The sequence below is a fragment of the Solenopsis invicta genome, chromosome 16, assembly GCF_016802725.1.
Source record: "Solenopsis invicta isolate M01_SB chromosome 16, UNIL_Sinv_3.0, whole genome shotgun sequence".
In the NCBI taxonomy this organism is placed as follows: Eukaryota; Metazoa; Arthropoda; class Insecta; order Hymenoptera; family Formicidae; genus Solenopsis; species Solenopsis invicta.
The window spans coordinates 19276406-19295424 of record NC_052679.1 but is presented as its reverse complement, the minus strand read 5'-3'; the positions used below and the strand labels follow the sequence as shown (position 1 = coordinate 19295424).

The window sequence follows — 19019 nt, the reverse complement described above, 5'->3', positions numbered from 1 at the left end:
AGTACCACCGAATGACATTTGAAGTATCCATTCTTCGATAAATTTGGAACTTTTCCTTTCTGCCCGACGTTGATTTCGATATTAAATTTTCTAGCGTAACGACAAAACTGATTTATTGCGACGGGACGTCGATATCGACTTCTCGCGGGGTGAAAATCGTACGGCGCGGCGGCAGCACGAGTCGCAACGCGCGGCGCGGAAATTGCGCGACTTTTCTCCTCGAGATCTCGGGCGTGAAGGGACATTCCCCGAGATGGGAATTTTCGAATATATTTTCATCCCGCTGTAAACTCATACCGCGCGCGGCGCGGAGAAGCCTGTCGGAACCCTGCTTCGCTAGTCACTGTACCCGGGGAAAACGCGGATATGAAATTTGAACCTCGGAATTTCGATTGGCTCTATCGACGCGTCCTTCGCAAATTAGCTTACTCGTAGATAGAGCGGGAAGGGAGGTGGAAAGGGGGACAGAGAGAATTCAAATTTAATCGTGCGGCAGCCTTTGCAGTTCCAAGCGGGGTTTGCCTACACGGGGAAGTGGCATTATTAGCTTTCGAATCGAACCAATCAAGTCGCTTCCTTATTAAGCCCCGCGGGGTTCCTCTCCCCCTTGTCCTTGTCTCGGTTTACCGTCATACGACAGAAACGAATCTCTGAAATGTCTTTCGTCTCCCTTATATAATTCTTCTTACTTGTGCGTTTGTCATACCTACCACTTTTGATGCCTGATCGATTTCGGGAATATTAAAGACATCAAATAAATTTGGATTTTCCCGATCTAAATTTCAAATAAGTATCATTATTACTTGTACTTCTTAATGTTCTTCTGACGAATACTTATTCTTCATTTAAATAAAAATATTTTTGCATTCTAGATTTTCATCGACTCATAAATGTATATTTTCTTACTTTATGCCATAAAGATATTAATAATGTTATAAATTTTGTTTTATTAAACAACAATAAATAAAAATGCAACTTACAATATGATAATTAATTATAATCACATTTATATACGTAATAATTTACGCATATGTAATATTGATACAGATATCAAAGTCTTTGCACTTTCATTGAGCTTTATAAGTCGATTATAAAGGACACTTTGACGCGGTTTGACGGTCAATGAAGTATTCCTATCCCGTCTTCCCGTTTTAATAACGAGGAACTCTCATGAAAAAAAAATTAGAGACAAGCGAGAGAGTGTATGTGTAAAAGTATAACACAATTAAAAAGGGTTCTCCGGTTACTTGAGTTTCTTGCTTGTCTCGGCAATTTCACCTGGACACAGGCAGGAAGTCCTCGATCATCGCGGATAGACGCGATCAATAGCAATTTTAATTGCTAATTAAGCGCGGCGCTAGTTAGACGGATATGTGTTTCGTATTTAATCCTGCGATAAGACGATAAGGCGATAGGGGTTGCAGACTATACGAGACTCACCCGTTCGTGGTCGAGTCAAAAACATCGTTGTAGTCCTCGTCTGTGCTGTAGTCTTGCACGTCGGTATCCGAATCCTCGACATCGCCATTTCCACCTGCAAGAAAATAACTTTTAGTAATTTTATATCTATCGTAGTTATGTGTAAAATAAGAAGATATAATATTCAACGTCTTATCAAAACGTTCGTTAATAGTAATAAATTATTACTTTATATAAGAATATAAAGATTTATTTAATGACTTTCAATCAGTGAAAAAAAGAAAAGAATACCAGCTAAATTCCAATGTATTTTTTAAAATTACGTTTTGAAATTATGCCATCAGATACGGTAGTTTAATTTGATAGAGAAAAACAAAACTTTTGAGATTTTGTACAAACTTTTACTTCGTGATCAATTGCAATGACTACGATCGTAAATTAAATAAAGTCTGGAGTTCTTGTACTAATAGAACGGCAATTAACGTTCTTGCGGTAAGATTATACAGTTTCTTGTGAAGTTCGTCGTGAAACGAACCGTTATCGATTCAATATTGATGTTAAATCGAGAGTGGATCAAGCTCAAGTTAAATGATTAAATTAATTCTCGTGCGTATTTCTGGTCAATTTGATCTCAATAGCACTCAATTACCAGCTACGATAATCAAATTTTGCCCGAGCGCCAATATTTTACGAAATATTGGAAAAAGAATAAGGAACTATTTTCTACCTTATCGTTATTTAATATTATAATTGTATCATTTTTAATATATTCCTCCTTTTAGAAATAATGCCAATAAGAGCCAATTTCGGATGCTAAATTGTACATCAATTTTATTGTAATAAATTCGCATAAATCAGAAAAGATCATCGTTCTTCGACTAGATAAGATCTCGTTCTAAATGTATACATTCTTCCAAATATTATACAGACATTCCTAAGAATTCTAGGAATATTTGGAAGAATGTATACATTCGCACACAGTCATTTTAATTATAATTGAGAATTTATTAACTTAAAGTCTATAAACAAAACTATGAGACTATATTTTATTGCGATATTTGCGCTTTAATAAAGCATTCTCTTAGCTAAGAGCTTCGATTTTCCGAAAATAATAGCAACGTTCTCACTCTTTATCGTTTCCACGTCGGCCTAACGTTTTTTTTCCAGCATTCCTGTGTACAGGAAATTCAAGAGGGTTAACGTGTCGAATTCTCGACATTCCACCGATTAAATTACAACCAGTACAACAGATATATTTGCCAAAGTCGAAGGGGGTAATCTCCATGCACACAATCATAACTTACTCGCACGTCTTCCGGATACTAGTTGGTAATATATTTGGCTAGACGGTGCCGTCAACAAACGATACCGTCGGTCGGCGGTGCCGCGAGATTAATTTGTGAATCGTGATTAAGGTCGGCACGTTCCCGAGGTTGTTAGCGCGGTAATGAGTAATCTGCCGGCGAAAGAGGTTTAATATGGAATCCCATTCTGGGACGGTACATGTGGCGTTGTTCAGCATACTATAATTAAAGAGCTGACGCAAATAACACTGAAACTATTACGTTTGCGTCATATTTTCTGAAAACTCTTTGAACATTGTAAAAGTCAGTAATTGACAAATATGCAAATATTTCCAGAGCATGAAACAAATTCAAAGAATATCTTCTTTGTATTAATTTTCTTTATGAATGAAATATTATAAATGTAGAAAATTAAATTTCTTAATAATACTTAATAATTTTACGGTAAATTAATATTTATAATAAATTAATATAACTTTGCAATGTTTAATGTAGAATATTATTAAGTAAATTTTTTACAGTAAGAGACTTTATAATAATTGATACTTTTTGATAATATTAATTGCTAATAATAATTGACAATATTTGATATTTCTATAATAATCGATAAATTTTTAATTACTAATTTTCACATATATACAAATAAACGCGTCTAGCTCTTCTTACTTGGACGATGTACCGTAACACGAGTTCGAAAAAGCGCAATTTTGTCAAAGTTATATCATAATTCCATTCACAAAAGTTGGCAACAGCCGAGCACACGTCGTGCCGTCTCATAGTATGCTGTGCGTGTAAAGCTTTGGCTCGTAGCCGAAGCCAAAGCTATTAAATAATCGAGTAAATTATCTACTCCTGCAATATTTCTCGCAACGTCAGCCGGGCGGGTGCCAAGAACAAATTTAAACTCCTACCCACAAGCATTGCTTTTCGATCCATTGACCAATTTGATTTACCTGCCACACGCATTAATAGCTCGCAAAAATGTGATAACTCAAAATTTTCAAGCAAAATTTGCAGCTTGTAAAAAATTTATTTTTTTAATGGAACATTTATAAATTTTGTTTTTTTTTTTTTTAAAGTTGAATGTTGAAAAATATAAAATTCTCACGCAAGTAATAACTTTGCACAACATTTCTGCCCGAAAGAAGATAAATCTTCATGAAAAACTGAGCTCGTGTAAAAATTTTCCAATAAATATATATGGACCTAGAGAATATGCAAGACATAAATCCTATAATTATTTTTTTGGCTTGTCCTACCTGACATGCAACTATATTTTATTAGTAAGAAACATACACGCCACATTGATGGGCACTCCAAAAATAATTTGCTTTTAAATTACAACCTTGTTGCACCGAACTATCGATTTGATTACAGTCCATCACGCTGGAACGATAAAAAAATTTTTTGCTTGTTGCCCCTCCCGTACGTGCTTTATCGTCGATAGGCTGCGACGCCGGGATTTTGATCGGATACAGAGAAGTTTTGCAAATATTGATATGGGAAAAATACGAATTTTATTCACCGTGTATCTGCGATGCGTCCCGCTCGGATTGTAAAGTGACGTTTAACTTCGAATTTCGTCCGCGCCGCGAGTTTTTCGGCGAGCTCACACGATAAAAAATCCACTCAAAATAAATACGGAAAAATCTCTGGCCGATGTAAAATAAAAGCGCGCGCAGCATATGACAAATATCGATGGGCGTGGAGCTCCCATCTCTACTTCTACATCGAGATTGTAATATTGATTGACAAAGCTGTGTGACGTTTTTAATAATATGAAATATGTAGAAGATGCACGATATATCGACGTAGATATATCCGATCGTGCAATCAGTGACAGAGCGCTCTATAAATCAAACTTGTGGTAAACAACAGAGAGAAATTTATATGCTTCTATTTTGTCCATTTTTAATACCGAATGCAGTTTTCAGAATTCACATTTTACTAAAAATATTACTGGCAATACTGGAAATGTTAAAACTGTGTCACGTTTCCATTTTAGCATGGAGCTTTTATAAAGACTAATAGAGAAAAAATACACGAAAATATCGTTCTTCATTAATTATTTAATAAAGGTGCAAGAAATATTTTTATAGCATATAATGGAATTTTTCGTGAATAATTTTATAAGATAACTTATTTTATATTTTCATGTATATAATTATTAACAAGAAGGGGAGATCTTAGTATTTTGTTAAAACATTGAAATACGAAGACTATACGTTAGCATTTTGATCCACCTCAACGAGACTTTCTCCACCTTTCTCTGATTAAGCAAGCCATGGTTTAATCTCGCGTATCAGCGTTGCAGTGGTATTACAGCGCGTTGAGCAGCCGTTTCGTTACCGCCGCGTAATTGTCGCCGCGAGATTGCGGCCTGCAGAAAAGCCTTCTCTTGCACTCTTTCGCTCCACTCCCGTTTCTCCACCACTATGACGGTTCACCTAATATGAAAGTAGCACCAGGACACCGAGGAGAGTGACTAATCCCGCTGCTGGCTGCCGCTGACAGAAGTGTTCTCCTAGGACTCGTAAAGGCAGTAATCTCGAATCCTCGCGTCATGCGCCCACTCCGTGTAACAATCCTACGTATTAGTAGGCGCCATAAAAATGGCGAACGATGACCGGCTGTCAGATATAGTATAGTCGCGCAGATGTCGGAGGAAATCAAGTAGATTGTCGAAGACAAAAGACAGCCGAGTTCTAAACGCTTATTGCATTATTCGTGTCTATAATACTCTCAAGCTTTCCCTCTATTACATTTATTGTAAATAAATTGCTATATGACATCATGCTGCATATTTTATGTAAAACTGCTTTGAACCTTGTGACGCATTTTTGAGCAAATAATTAATAAAGGCGCTTTTTAGTTATTATGGAGATGATTATACAGAATATTATTTTATTATTATTGAAATAATTGTATAATATATAATTATCGTTTATATGTATTTAAAGATATTCCTGTATAGCGGAGCTAGTTTAACATGAACACACTTTGTCATGCATTATCAAATATCGTGAATGTTTTATTAGGAATTTACGATCCCTTTGTAAATAAAATTCTTCATCGGAAAATTCTATTCGCGTCATAATTTTGGGTTTCTGATAAACGTTATCGACGTGCAACATTAACCAATGCAGTCCAGCATATTGTCGGAAGTACACAACTCCCTGTATTTTGCGCATCCGCGCGTGCATTCTATGTTTACATCGTATGTACGCCACAGTTGGCAAATGTCGTCAACGCGGGATTCATTTTGAATTACCGGGGGTGATGATATCGCGAATATAATGAGATTTACCATGCACACATGAAAATCGCTGCAAAATTCGTCGCTTTGACGTGCTTGCCGTAATCATCGAAAGTGGTGGCATTTATGTAATTAAAAATCTAGATGTACACTTTCCGTCCTCCGCACGAGTTTCTTTTTGACATTTATTTTTATTGCCGTTTTATTGGTATCGTAAATCCAAAGCGAAATTGACATAATCGAAAATATCCGGGCATTGCGAAAACAAAATATAAACGTGCATTGCTTTTATCTTTGCAAAATAGCGCAATGCTTTTTTTATTGACTTTTTGTCAATTGCAATTTTCATCGGCAGCACCAATGAAAATTGCAACTGACAAAATAATTCTCTAAATAATTCCACGTTCATGGAATACTCATTACGCTGAACAACAGCGTTGCATCGGAAAACGGCAAACGGATTTCGTAATGCGATTCGTTTGAAGACTGTAAAATTCAAGTTAAATTTCACGGGTCGTTGAGTGTCGCCACTAGAACTCCGCATTCTTTAACGACTTCTAATTTCAGTGTCACGTATATACAAATATTTTCCGTGTTGGCGCATGCTGATCGAGCTGTGCGATCCCAGGGATGTGCTTTTTTTAATTATAACGCGACTGCGGCCGCGCGATTTATGGAAAGAGACAAGCTGCGCCGCATAAAATAGCATCAGGCCGAAAATTGCGTCCGTATTTTTCTGTTCGTTTAACTACGTATCGAATTTCATATTGTCATTGCAAAATTCTATATCGGAGAAAAAAATTCGATTATTTTCACGATGCATATTCCACTCTTTCGTTTTCTTATAAAGTTTTTTATTTTATTTTTAAACTTTAATTTGTATCCTTTATTGTATCCTTTCCAACGAGAGGCGCAGATATTTTATCATTATTCAAAGATAACTTTAAAATGTTATCTCTGAACAATGATAAAATATCTACGCCTCTCGTTGGAAATGTAGTAATATGATCGACGGAAAAGCGAGTGCCTGGTGGAAATTTCACGTGGCGTTTCCTTGTAACAATCGTGAAATTCTGATACACAACGTGGAAGAGCATCGCTTCGATCGTCGTCCGATCTGCTGACTGTCGTCAGTACGACGCGGTGCAACCGCAATCTACAACGTGCACCGTACGGAAACCATTTGGAGTGTCTGGTTACGTGCGGTATGCGTCCCTCGCGAAAACGAACGCCCGCAGTACGTTTGGGAAAAAGAGAGGAAACCGTGTGTGCGTGCGTGTCCACGTGTGTGAGCACGTGTGTGAAACGTGCATGCACCATTCGTGGGAGAGGACCAATAAAATCGAACGCTATTGTAGTCACCGTCCCCGGTCCTCGTATGTTTCCCCACATGCTCTTTCCGGAAAAGAGAGCCGCGGAAACCTAAGAATACAATTTCAATCCAATCGTTAAGTATACATGATAGCGTGATAACAAAAATTTTTACAAGTTTGACAAATTTTTTTTTAAATTTAAGTCGACATTTCGTTGATGATTATTTTTGTATCTTTTCATTACTTTATTAATTCTTTATTATTAAACAGGGCGTTTACTATCAAAAGAACGGAAAAATCTGAAATTTTTAGAAAATTTTTTATCCTTGAAAATAATATTTTTTGTGGTATTTTATTGGTACTCAGGGAAATTCTTGAAATTTTACTTTTAAATGTAAATTTTATCTCTCCTTCTTTGTATGTGATAAAATTGTTTCATTAATCATTTTTTCACAATAATATAAAATCAAATTAGCAACATGTATGGTATGTACACATATCCATATGTATTCTCGCGAGTTGTGATTCGTGAATTTTTATAAAAAAAAGTTATAACAATACATCGTTCTAAATTGACATTGTATATTTAATCACTTTTCGAATTCTGTACTTCCCGTGTATTGCAGATTGTTATATGCTATATTTAGTTTATGGTATTTTTTTTAGTATTTTTTCAAATTTAATTTAAAAAATATTTAATTTAGTTAAAAAAAAGTTATACATGAGTCTGATAGGTCTAAGCAAAATTTTACATGCTCGAAATTCAGCTATCCTTTGTAGCTGTAGAGTCTTGAATTCTTTTTACATCTACTTTTCTTCAAGACACTTTGTATTGGACGCCATAGTCGTCTACATGTTTAGTCGGAGGATTAACATCACATCTTGATAAAATCTAATTCATATTAACTTGATTAACAATTAGAATAAGAAAGAAATTAAATTTCTCTCAGTTTCCTGGAGCATAAAAAATATTAAATATCCATGTGATGATCAATTTGAAAAATTGCTTTCACAGAATCCACATGTGAAAGACAATACAAGCACAGTGTTGTCGTAATGCTTTGTAATTCCTACAAAATGTGCGTTGAGTGATGAGGTTAATCAACCTCTATATGCGCGTCATCGGGACATTGCTCTCTCGGGCGCAATGTCTAAACGAAATTTCAATTTCTCCTAGACGGCTGGCTGGCGCGAAACAAAGCGGGTCAGGCCGCGTGTGTCAGAAGCAGACTGACACGCGGCACCGCATTCGCAACATTGGCATCCCACCAACGGCACATCACCGAGCCGTCATTATGCATTCGGGGTACAGCTTTAAACAAAACCGTGCCTACGCGTGGCCGCAGGCGCCTTGACATGACGTGGTTAATTCCAACACGACGATAATTGGTCGGCATTTGGAATTCATTGAACGCGCGCGCGCGCTCACTTTTTGCGCAAGCCTGACAGGCAAAATTACGGAAGCGGCGCATAATTGTGACGTGTTCCGGGAGTCCCTTGTACAATCTGTCGATACTAGATGTATACTTTGTACGTATTTACTGTTAGCTGTCGCTAAAAAATTTCAACCTGACGAATACCGATCGAATATCGTTTCCGCTGATATTTATTCAGACATTGCGTCGCATCTTTTCAACCGGGACGTTGTATTTTTTGGATTAGTATTTGTAGCTGTATGTGCGCGACAATGTCACTATGTTGAAAAGTAAAAAGAGAATGTGGAAAATCATGCACACCGCGAGTAAACGACAAAAAGAGTCGACATTTTGAAAGAGATGAAAAAGGGACGATTTCCATTCAGCTCTTCGTGGAAAAAGGGGTACGATATACCCTTTTAATTTAAGGTATATTCGTAGCACAGGCTTTGCATTTAAATGGCTCAAAACATCGACAACCTCGTGAAAATCTCTTCCAGAATTTTTTATACGAGATAGACCGAACATTAGCATCTTTTTCTGTTCATTTGTACAGAAATTATTGTAATGTGACTGTTCGTGTTATTAAAAACAAGGTCTTGTAAAATTTCTATGTAATATTAACTTCTAATGATATTATAAAATTATAATAAGATTATTTCATTTATATGGGCATTTTTTCATTCTTCTGACAAGCTTGGAGAACTCGCTTACTGACGTTTTTCTCACTCCAAAAAGAAACTTTATTTTAATGCAAATTTAATTCGAAATTTTCAAAATATTTAATACTCAAAATGAAATAGCGTAAAATATGTCTGTTTAATTCTTATTAAACTTGCTTTTAACGGTTTAACATGAAATCCGTAAAAGAGAGGTGGTGCATGAAGGTAATTCATGCGTAATATTCGCGTATTTTCCGGCCGAGCGAACGCATCGGCGATCGCGCCGGCGATTTTGTGTCTCGTCGCACGTAAAAACATATTTCTAGCTCGGCTGTACCGTGACGAAACGTGTGACCGATTGAGATTATTTAAAACACCGGCGCGGACTGCGCGGGCTTTCGACTGTGGCTATTAGCGCGTTAAATATGCGCCCCAGGCGCGCGATCCGCGTTATGCGCGGAACGTGATCACTGTAAATTACATGTACACCCCCCGTTAACCGTTTAACCGCGTTAATATATTGCATTTGATATGGTTTTGGTATGCATGTCGCAGTACTTTCTTTAGGAGTTTTCATCGACTGTTACATGTCACTATGTATACACGTGTCAAACACGCATAGCATTATCCTCGATCAAATTCTCTAGTGAAAAACGAAGATCGGAATATCGATTTATTCTTTTGAAGTGCCATGATATAAAGTACATTCAAATATTAGCATCTCTCGAGACATTCATCTCTTTTTTTTTCGATTCCCGTGCTCTTATACATTTTAAAATGTACTTTAGGTTTCGAGAGACACGCCGAAAAAGGAACTTTTGCATTTACAGGGTTAACGGAATCGAAAGCCGAATTAAACTTTCGTCGCGGATCCGATTTTAACGAAAAGTACTGAGTACAAAATCGCGTTTGTCAATCCACGGATCGCAGGTTTTCGGTGCCCGATGGTCGTCGGTCGGTTTCCCCCCGTCGCCGTTAGCAACTTTCATCGTTGAATCTAGCGATTAGATACTCAAGAGAAACGTCCTTCATTGGGGGGGGGACCCGGTTTAACGCAGGCAAGGAAGCCGCAACAGTGAATTGACTCAAAGTTTACCGGGTTGTCCGCCACAACCACTTTAAGCCGCGTTCTCTCTCTCTTTGTGCCCGATGGATCCTCATGTAGAAGCCTTCAAACTCCCGTTTTGCCGCGGGCTCTGGCGTGGACAGTTCCCTAAAGCGATTCTTGACCAACTCCGACTATTCCGTTCCATGCGCACAGTGACTCGAGCTAAATCTACTTTGGTTAGGTTATCTTTGAGCTGTTTGACCAAGCATAATGATAATTTATATATTTCGAAATGAGTTATATTATTCTCGATATTGTAATTCTCTTGAAAGTTTGCTTCTACGATACAATTTACAATTTACTTAATTTATATCAAGTAAATATTGCTCCTTGGTCTCTAGATATTTAATATTGCCATTTCAAGCGAAACTCTATTGCACGCTAAGAAATTACGTACTATGCACATATTGCGGGTTGATACAATTGCATTTATTTATAGCAAAACACATTAAATATGAAATAAAACATGATACCGACGCATTACAAAATGTAAGCAAAAATTAATAATTTAGAAAGAGAAATAAAGATAAAAACTACACTATTAAATTCGTAGTGTCGAATTCTACACAATTTCAGTTACTATTTATTTTCAAGAGATTCTTATAAGTCGCCATTACTCAAATTTATTATTTATTAGGTGTATACATTAATATGGACTCTATTTACTTTAAAATTAAGCAATTTCATCATAGAAATGTGTTAGATGAGGGTATTCTTCTAATAAATAATAAATTTCGACACACATACAAGTTAAAAATAACAAAAATGTTATTTAATTCAAGAAATTGGTTTAAATTTGATTCTTTAATAATTTAACAGTGCATTATAGAAAAAAATGTATTTTTCCACAAATTTTAAAAAAATTTTCAAGTCTCTAAATGCATTCAATATTGTTCTTTGTTACCACAGATGCCATTTGATCGAATGGGACGCAATTTAAAATGTTGCACGTGAACATGTATCTCCGTATCTTTATATCACGTAACGAGACGCGATCGTGTAATCCACGCTCGTAGAAAAGCGCGAGTGCTTGTAAAGCCGGTACGTGTCGCTCGTTGTTCACGTGCGGCACAAAAGAAATCGGAAGAGGACGATAAATCAGCGCCGCGACGCGACCGTCGTCGGCCGCGGGCGGCTTTTAAAACGCTTGGCGCACCGGTTTTTTTTAAAGCCCACCACCGTGGTGCATAACTCGCGTCGGGCTGTGCAAGGATTCGCATTAAAATTTCATCTCGCGTTGACGCTGCCCAAATAATTTCACGCTGAACGCGCGCGCGGATTTCACGTAAGCGGTGAGCGCGCGCCTCGCCTTTAGAACATTTAATTTCGTCATGCTTGCCAAAGAAAAACGCCGCGTTATCGAATTGAAGGCTCAGCATACTGGGAGGCTCTTCATCTTACTTATCCGTAAAAATAAAATGTTGGATAAAATAAGGCATCACGCGGAGTTTGAGTTTTTAAATGGAGTAGAGAGATAATTTTAATTTTTTGATTGGTAAACGTCAGCGAAGTTATGCAAGTGGTAATTAACTTTTCACACATTATATATTTGAATTACAGGAGTGTCGGACGTACGAGATTGATTACATATTTTCATTCACGTATCTTATAAGAGAATCGCATGAATTTACCGTGCACGAATGCACGTTATTACGAGAGGTTCTTTAATTTTTCTGGTTATTAGATTTTATGCGAGCGACACAAGTTATAATTATCTTCGCGAATGCCATTGAATAGCATATACCTACGCCATTGCCCGCGGGGTGCTTCCGCTTTCTAACGCACTCACTATGCGAGAGACCGTAAATACCGCCGAGCGAAAGGTCTGCTGAGACCGCGCCAACAACCTCCCCTTCGCTATTGTGATGTCCCGTAATAATCGAAAATGGCACCCTCTTTCCCTTTTCTCTTGTCGACCTTTGCGGCGACGCGGTTGTGCCAGCTATCAAAATAAAACAGCCTCGACGGCATTCGGGTCGATTGTGCAACCGTGAAATATCGACGAAGTTACGGGCGCCTATTGTGACGTTCGACGATTCGTTTATATCATTTAACCGTCTTTATGGCGAATCATAAGAGAACGAATATATTTGGATGTGCAATGTACTTTGAGAGTTTGTACGATGACTCGATGAGAAACGACTACTGGGGCTATCAGTCTTGCCTGGCTTTTCATCGGCACTCGCAACGCACGTGTGGTAAATGGGAAGAAAGAGCTATAGCAATCGTGTTGAATTATTTCTGCGAATAACTTGTAAATGTAATTCTGTATAAAAGTTCAACTTTAAAATACTTGCTCGAAAAAAATTCTCTCTCTCTCTCTCTCTCTCTCTCTCTCTCTCCACATAATTATATTTTCTAATATGTACAAGCTTTTTATATACATTTTTATATATATATTTTTTTTTATAGTTAGAATATAATTAAAAATTCTTTATACCAGTTTGCGGATTACGTTTATCATATTATAGGATCGATAATATCAAAATATATAATTATTTATTAATAACGAACTTCATATAATTAGTTCTTATAAATTATGAATCATAATGCCGAAAAAATTGTCCTTTGTTAATTTATATTGGTTAATCAATAACAACAGTAGTATTTGTAGTTTTACCGATTATTCTTGATTTTCATAAAATTTTTATTTTTTTTTCACTAAGAGAAAGATATCTTTCTTTTTGCTCGTAGCAGGAAAAAACTGCCTATCGACTACGTAAACTCGCGATTACAGTGAGGAATCGCTGATCCGACAAATTCGCACACGACATTGGACGGTTTCATGGCGCACTTTCGTCCTATCCAGATGATGTCACGTGCATTAGATACGGGTATCGCCTCCCTTAAACTTTTTGCTTATACAGTTCATATAGCACATATTACTCTAAAAATTCATTCCCTTCTTCAACATGAAAAAAGCTTGTACAATCTCTTGCACATATAAAAATTGTATATAGAATAGGAATTAAATATAAAATGTCTCTATAAAATACGTAAATGCATATTAAAAGTGATATATAATCTTTTATTACATATAAAGCGCCGATGGTCGTACGCGAACAATTTTAATAAATTTGTGAAACCTGCGGAATCTTGTTCAGATGGAAAGGAACATGATCCTTCGTCAAACGTGCTGGTTAACGATTTGTGATGATGCGTCGCGCGTCGACTAGGGATTGGGAGAAGATCCTCAGAAGATCTTTCGTGTCGCCTCAAGGACAAGGCGGCACGAAGGGGACGGGGCTCCTGAAAAGGCGTCGTTGGTGCGGGATTACCATGAGAATAAGGATCCGCTGTCAGCAGTGTCAAAATACGACCGTTCCTTCGTACGGACAGCTTGGCTCGGCTCGGCTCGGCTTGGCCCGGCTCTGCGCGGAGCATCGCACCCGAAAACGCACCATTCAAAGGCGAGACTGCCGTGTCCCAACGCGGCGCGACTTAAAAATTTTACACCTTGGGAAGCGTGACTCTCCCCTATAAAGGACCGATCTCGTATTTCGGCGGCATAATCGCGAGGGTCGTGCGGGGTCCCTTGGAAAACTTAATTCTTAGCCATGGGCGGTGTGTTAGAGACCGCGCCCTCCTCTAGGCTTTTTCACGAAAGGTGAGAAAGGTTCAATTAAGCAGCGCCGCTTTATTGACGAAACTTTCAAGGAATAATAACTTGTTAGCATTGAAAAGAAGCTTTGTGACGCGCTCTCGTAAAGAATCGCGTAAAAAGTTTAATAAAATAATATTAAATTTCATAAAATATATCTTCGCAGAAATTCGTTGCATATTTTTTGAAATCATAACTTTAACGTACTGACATAAAGATGAGAATCAGTATCAGTGATCTGTTGCAGATCATAGAACCTAATAATAATTTTTTGTGTGAATTTTTACGATCTCCAGCTCACGTGAACTGCGCTCCATATATCTTTGTCGGTTTCGGAACACAAACCGACATTGGCTCTTTCATCTTTATGTTTGACATTTTCGGTCCTAATTTTACTTATTATTATTAACGTATTAATATATAGTTTAAAGTGGATTATTATAATACTTAAATACTACAACATTAATAATTAAATAAAAAAAATATATTTAAATAATATAAAATTGATATTATTGATCGTTAAAGTTAGACTATTAAAATAGAAAATTATTGTGGTAATGGCAGCATGAGAGTTGTACGTCTGCACTCTGTGCCAAAGATCAAGATTTACATCTACTCAGAACAATCAGATTTTCAATTGATCACCACTTCTCAAAAGACAATGGCAAACCATTGAGAATACCTTTGCCAAGACAGTGACTATGAAGCATACAATCAAATGGAGATTATGATCTTTAGTCATGAAGAATAGACTTGAGAGAGAGAGAGAGAGAGAGAGAGATTCTCAAATAAAATTTTATATAATATATGAGATTATCTTGGATTTTTATTTATTGATATTAGATGACGTATGAGTTTTCTTAAGTGACTTGGCGAAGAGCAAATTGTGAAGTTTATTTGTGAGATTATTTCCAACAATATAACGGATGAAAGAGACTTGTACTATCCAGCGGTTCTCTGCGTTGAGGCATAATGAGATCAGAAGTGGCAGTGGAAAGAGAGAGAGGGAGAGAGAGAGAGAAAGGGACAGAAGAGGGCTCAGCGCATCGCGAAACGAGAAACGCGTGACGCAGAGAAATGGCGTTTCTAAAGAAGGCGCGAGACGAGCGTCTGACAAGCCTCACAATACTCTCGCTCGGGACGACCCCCCTGGATTTATGCACGCGTCAAAGTCACCGTGGCGGATGCGCCTTGGTATGCGGTTCCTTGCGCGCGTTTGTTGCGTGCCGCGACTGCCGCGAGCGAAATCGAGAGGCAGAAAACGGAGTCAGCAGCGAGCCCGACGGAAAATCTCGCGGCGATCCCGCGATTATCTCCAGCGTATCTCAAGCTTTTCTGAGATTTAAGCCTCGTCGACGGTTCCCACTTTCCATTTTGGAAAATACTTATTTCAACCGGTTTGACTGATGCACGTTAAGTCGGAAAACAGCCGAATAAAATCTTTGAAATGTCTTGCGTTATCAAATTCATTCTTTAAGGATATCACGCACAGAGAATAGTTGCGGCTTGATTATTATTTACTAAAAAAAAAAGTTGCACACAGAAATCGCGATAATAATACAAAATTTGTAGAATTAAACTAATTAAGCGTCTCCACGAGTTCAATTATATTATTAAAATGTAATACGGTGTTGATCGAAATGTATATTGATCAATGCGACCGCATTAATTTTCCCATTGCCATTAAGTGCACATATCCACACGATTGCGCCGGGAAAATTGCAAATTGCACCACCGCAGAGCACGGCAGGCGGAATTAACCGCGATATAATTTAACGCATGTCTCAATCAATCGAATTAATCGGGCTACCAATGGCGTCCTGCCAATATTGCAAATACACCGGCATATTCTAATGGAAATCATAATTTTACTTTGCGGCTTTGCGCGAGGAAGACAAGGGGGAGAAGAAGGTTAAACCGTGCTACGATGTCTCCTACAATCAAATTGAGATAAATTACGGGTAAAAGCAACACATTGTTCCCCTCGCTCTTTTTCACCTCTTTTTGCCTTATACTTTTTCCCAGCCCGTGTTTTCAGGTAAAGAGAGAGAGGGGGGTTCGTGTTTCTCATTTACTTCACGCATAATAATGCGCATAATGTGTATGTACACTGGCATAACTTAAGGTGATCAACTTGAAAAGCAAAAAAAAAAAGAAGTAAAGTATCTCTGCATTTACATCTTATATCAATAAATTGCAAAATATGTGATGAAAAATGTGAAGCAAGCGTATTTATTTAAGATATATCGCAAAAATAGACGAACAAATTTTAATCAAACAATAAGAAATTAAAAATGAGGTTAATAAGAGTCAGCGCGGTTATAGGAGCGCAATCACAATTATTAATGTTGTAATAAATGTTTATTCATCTTCATAACAAAACGTATTGACTCACTTTGGACTTTCATTAGCCTCATTTTCAATTTTTTATTGTTTAAATTTCGAGAGTCCTGAATTAATTACATATTTTAATCAAACGTTATGATAAATATAATCCGAATAGTAAACATATAATTTTTAGATAAAAATTATTAATTTAGGGATAATTTTGAGATAACTTTGTTAGTAGAAAAAATATGTATAAGAAGGAAATTGTGTAAGAGGGTTAATCCTCATTAGATACACAATATGTACAGCAAGTTTTCATCCTCATCACGTCCGCCGATTTTACGTTTAATTTTGCACTTGCGTGAGTCACATCTCCGCGTTTTGCGAGGACCAGTTGGCGAAGACAGGAAGGGATCCCCGTAAGGCGATCTTTCGTTACCCTCGACGGGAGAAGGAAAAGGACCAGAGAGAGAGAAGGAGGAAGAGGAAGGATAACCCGTGCTATATTTTAGAAGCACGTCCCACGTTAATGCAGTAATTTCGCAGATAGCGAATTTTGCTGTAGCCCAACGCTAATTGCCGGCGAGGGGGCACAGGACGACGTAATATCGTCGTCTCCGGTGAGTGTATTCTCGGGGGAGGGAGGGGTGGACAGAGGGTGTCACGTGCAGGTGTGCGTGCGTATCTATAAATAGATGATCTCGCATAATTAAAGGGCTACGCCGCGATAAGAGGATGTTGAAGTGAGCCAGTTTTATGCGCTGCTGCGTCTTCGCAAAGTAACCGAGAGTTCGAAAATTCTTCTGTATATACATATGCCACTTCTCTGCGACTCTGTGTAATTTCAGAGATCGAAATACCCTGTGCTTTCTCTCCCGTAAAGTTTCAAAAATATACCAAAATTGCTCGTTAGCTCTCAATTAATTTTAAGAGAACACACCGAATGAGACTAAAAACTAATCTACTACAATATGCTCTTTGCTTTCTGTTTCTCGCTTTTGGCCTCTATCTTGCTTTTTCGTTTCTATTCGCGCATTGTTTTATTGAAATTGATGAGATAAAGTTGACGAACTCCGAAAGACACAAAAAACATTACACGGTAATAAAAAACATAGTAACAAAACACCATTGTTGATAAAATAAAACGTGATAAACAAAAAAATGATGGATAAAAAACAAGAAACAGAAAGCAGAGAGCGTATTGTAGATTAATTAACTTTAACAAATATAGAAAATAAACTTAATTTTAACACAAGTGTCATATTATTTTCATGATTGTTAAATATTTTCCGATTTAATTTACGATACATGTATCTGTTATACTTAAAAACTGAAAAGTCTCAAAAATGTTTACTATCTCCTATTTTTGAATATCAAATAAATTATTACAATTATAAAATCTTTACTTTCACAATTCGAGGAAAAAGCAGGCGTCTCGACAAAGTATTGTATGAAAATCTTTATTTTATCCTTCTAAACGCACTCTTGCCAGCCCGGAAGTATATAATTTCCTATCCGTGCGTGTGAGACTCGTCGTGCGAGACTCACAATTAACTACTTCTCTCCCCTCTGAAAGTCGTACTCGTTAAGAAAAATATCTCCGTGATAAAACTCCCGAGGTGTCGGCCAATAAAAATTTGGACTCGGCGGGGAATCGGGAGAGTACGTATACATATATATGTACTTAACGTATCATTTCTCTCGCGTGACGACGAAAATCTCGCGTGCCGGGTGTCACTTACGCGACGCGGTATATATTTCCGTGCGCGCGAGTGCGTTGTCGCGCGCTGCAGCGCGCGTATTTATGCGTGTGGTGCCAGTAAGGCAGGAGGGAAAGGGAATACGTAACACACAGCTCTCTTATCTACGTGCATTATTGGCGTATTATTCAGACTGCCGGCACCACCCTCAACTGTCCTGACTGTCACGTCGTGTAACTTGGTACTCTCTTTCGTACTTTCGCAGCGAGAGTACGTGTCGGCGCCAATCGCGGACGCACGTGCGTGCATAGTTGCGTGCGTGCGTACGTTTCGAGCGAGTCTCACGAAAAGTCGGGTTCCGTATTTACGTAAATGCACGATGAGAACAAAGGAGACGAGGGAAGAATCGCGATGACGATCTTCAGTGACGGTTGCATGACAAGTCTCTTGGAAAAAAATTTGTTAATTTTATGCTTAAAAAAAAACAACGCATGTAGAGCGTGGTAACTTGAGTAAAACTTTTGTTACAAAATAAAATAATAAATTTGTGATATCTTACGCTTTAATCGTAAAATCAATCTTGAGATTTTACATAGCGAGACGGAAATGCGCTCCTCTCGTAATCAAGAAAGTAATATACATTTGTAAATAAGAAAAATAAAATGAGAGAAAAATAATATAAAGACAGAAATTTTCATGATGAATGAGTGGATCAAGAATGTTTTAAGTGGCAATGTTCTTGTGACTTATTAGAACATATTTCTTAAATGTTAACAGTTATAAAACGAACGAGTTTGCGCGGTTAGCGAGGCGAGGAGAAAGATTATTGTTTCCTCTTCGTGAAGGGAACATTAATCTTGAATTCCCGAGAGAAAAACGATGATTAATGGGAAAATTTTCAACGCGTGTGCTA

General features: G+C 37.6%; 1 protein-coding gene across 2 annotated transcripts in view; it reads right to left on the bottom strand.

Moving 5' to 3' along the window:
• LOC105196903 (tyrosine-protein kinase transmembrane receptor Ror) overlaps window positions 1–19019 on the bottom strand; it is a 254193-nt gene that overhangs the window by 50011 nt on the left and 185163 nt on the right. For both annotated transcript variants that reach the window (XM_026131531.2, XM_039459057.1), the window contains exon 2: window positions 1441–1534. In XM_026131531.2, coding sequence (XP_025987316.1) covers window positions 1441–1534 — 94 coding nt within the window. The remainder of the gene's footprint in view (window positions 1–1440; window positions 1535–19019) is intronic.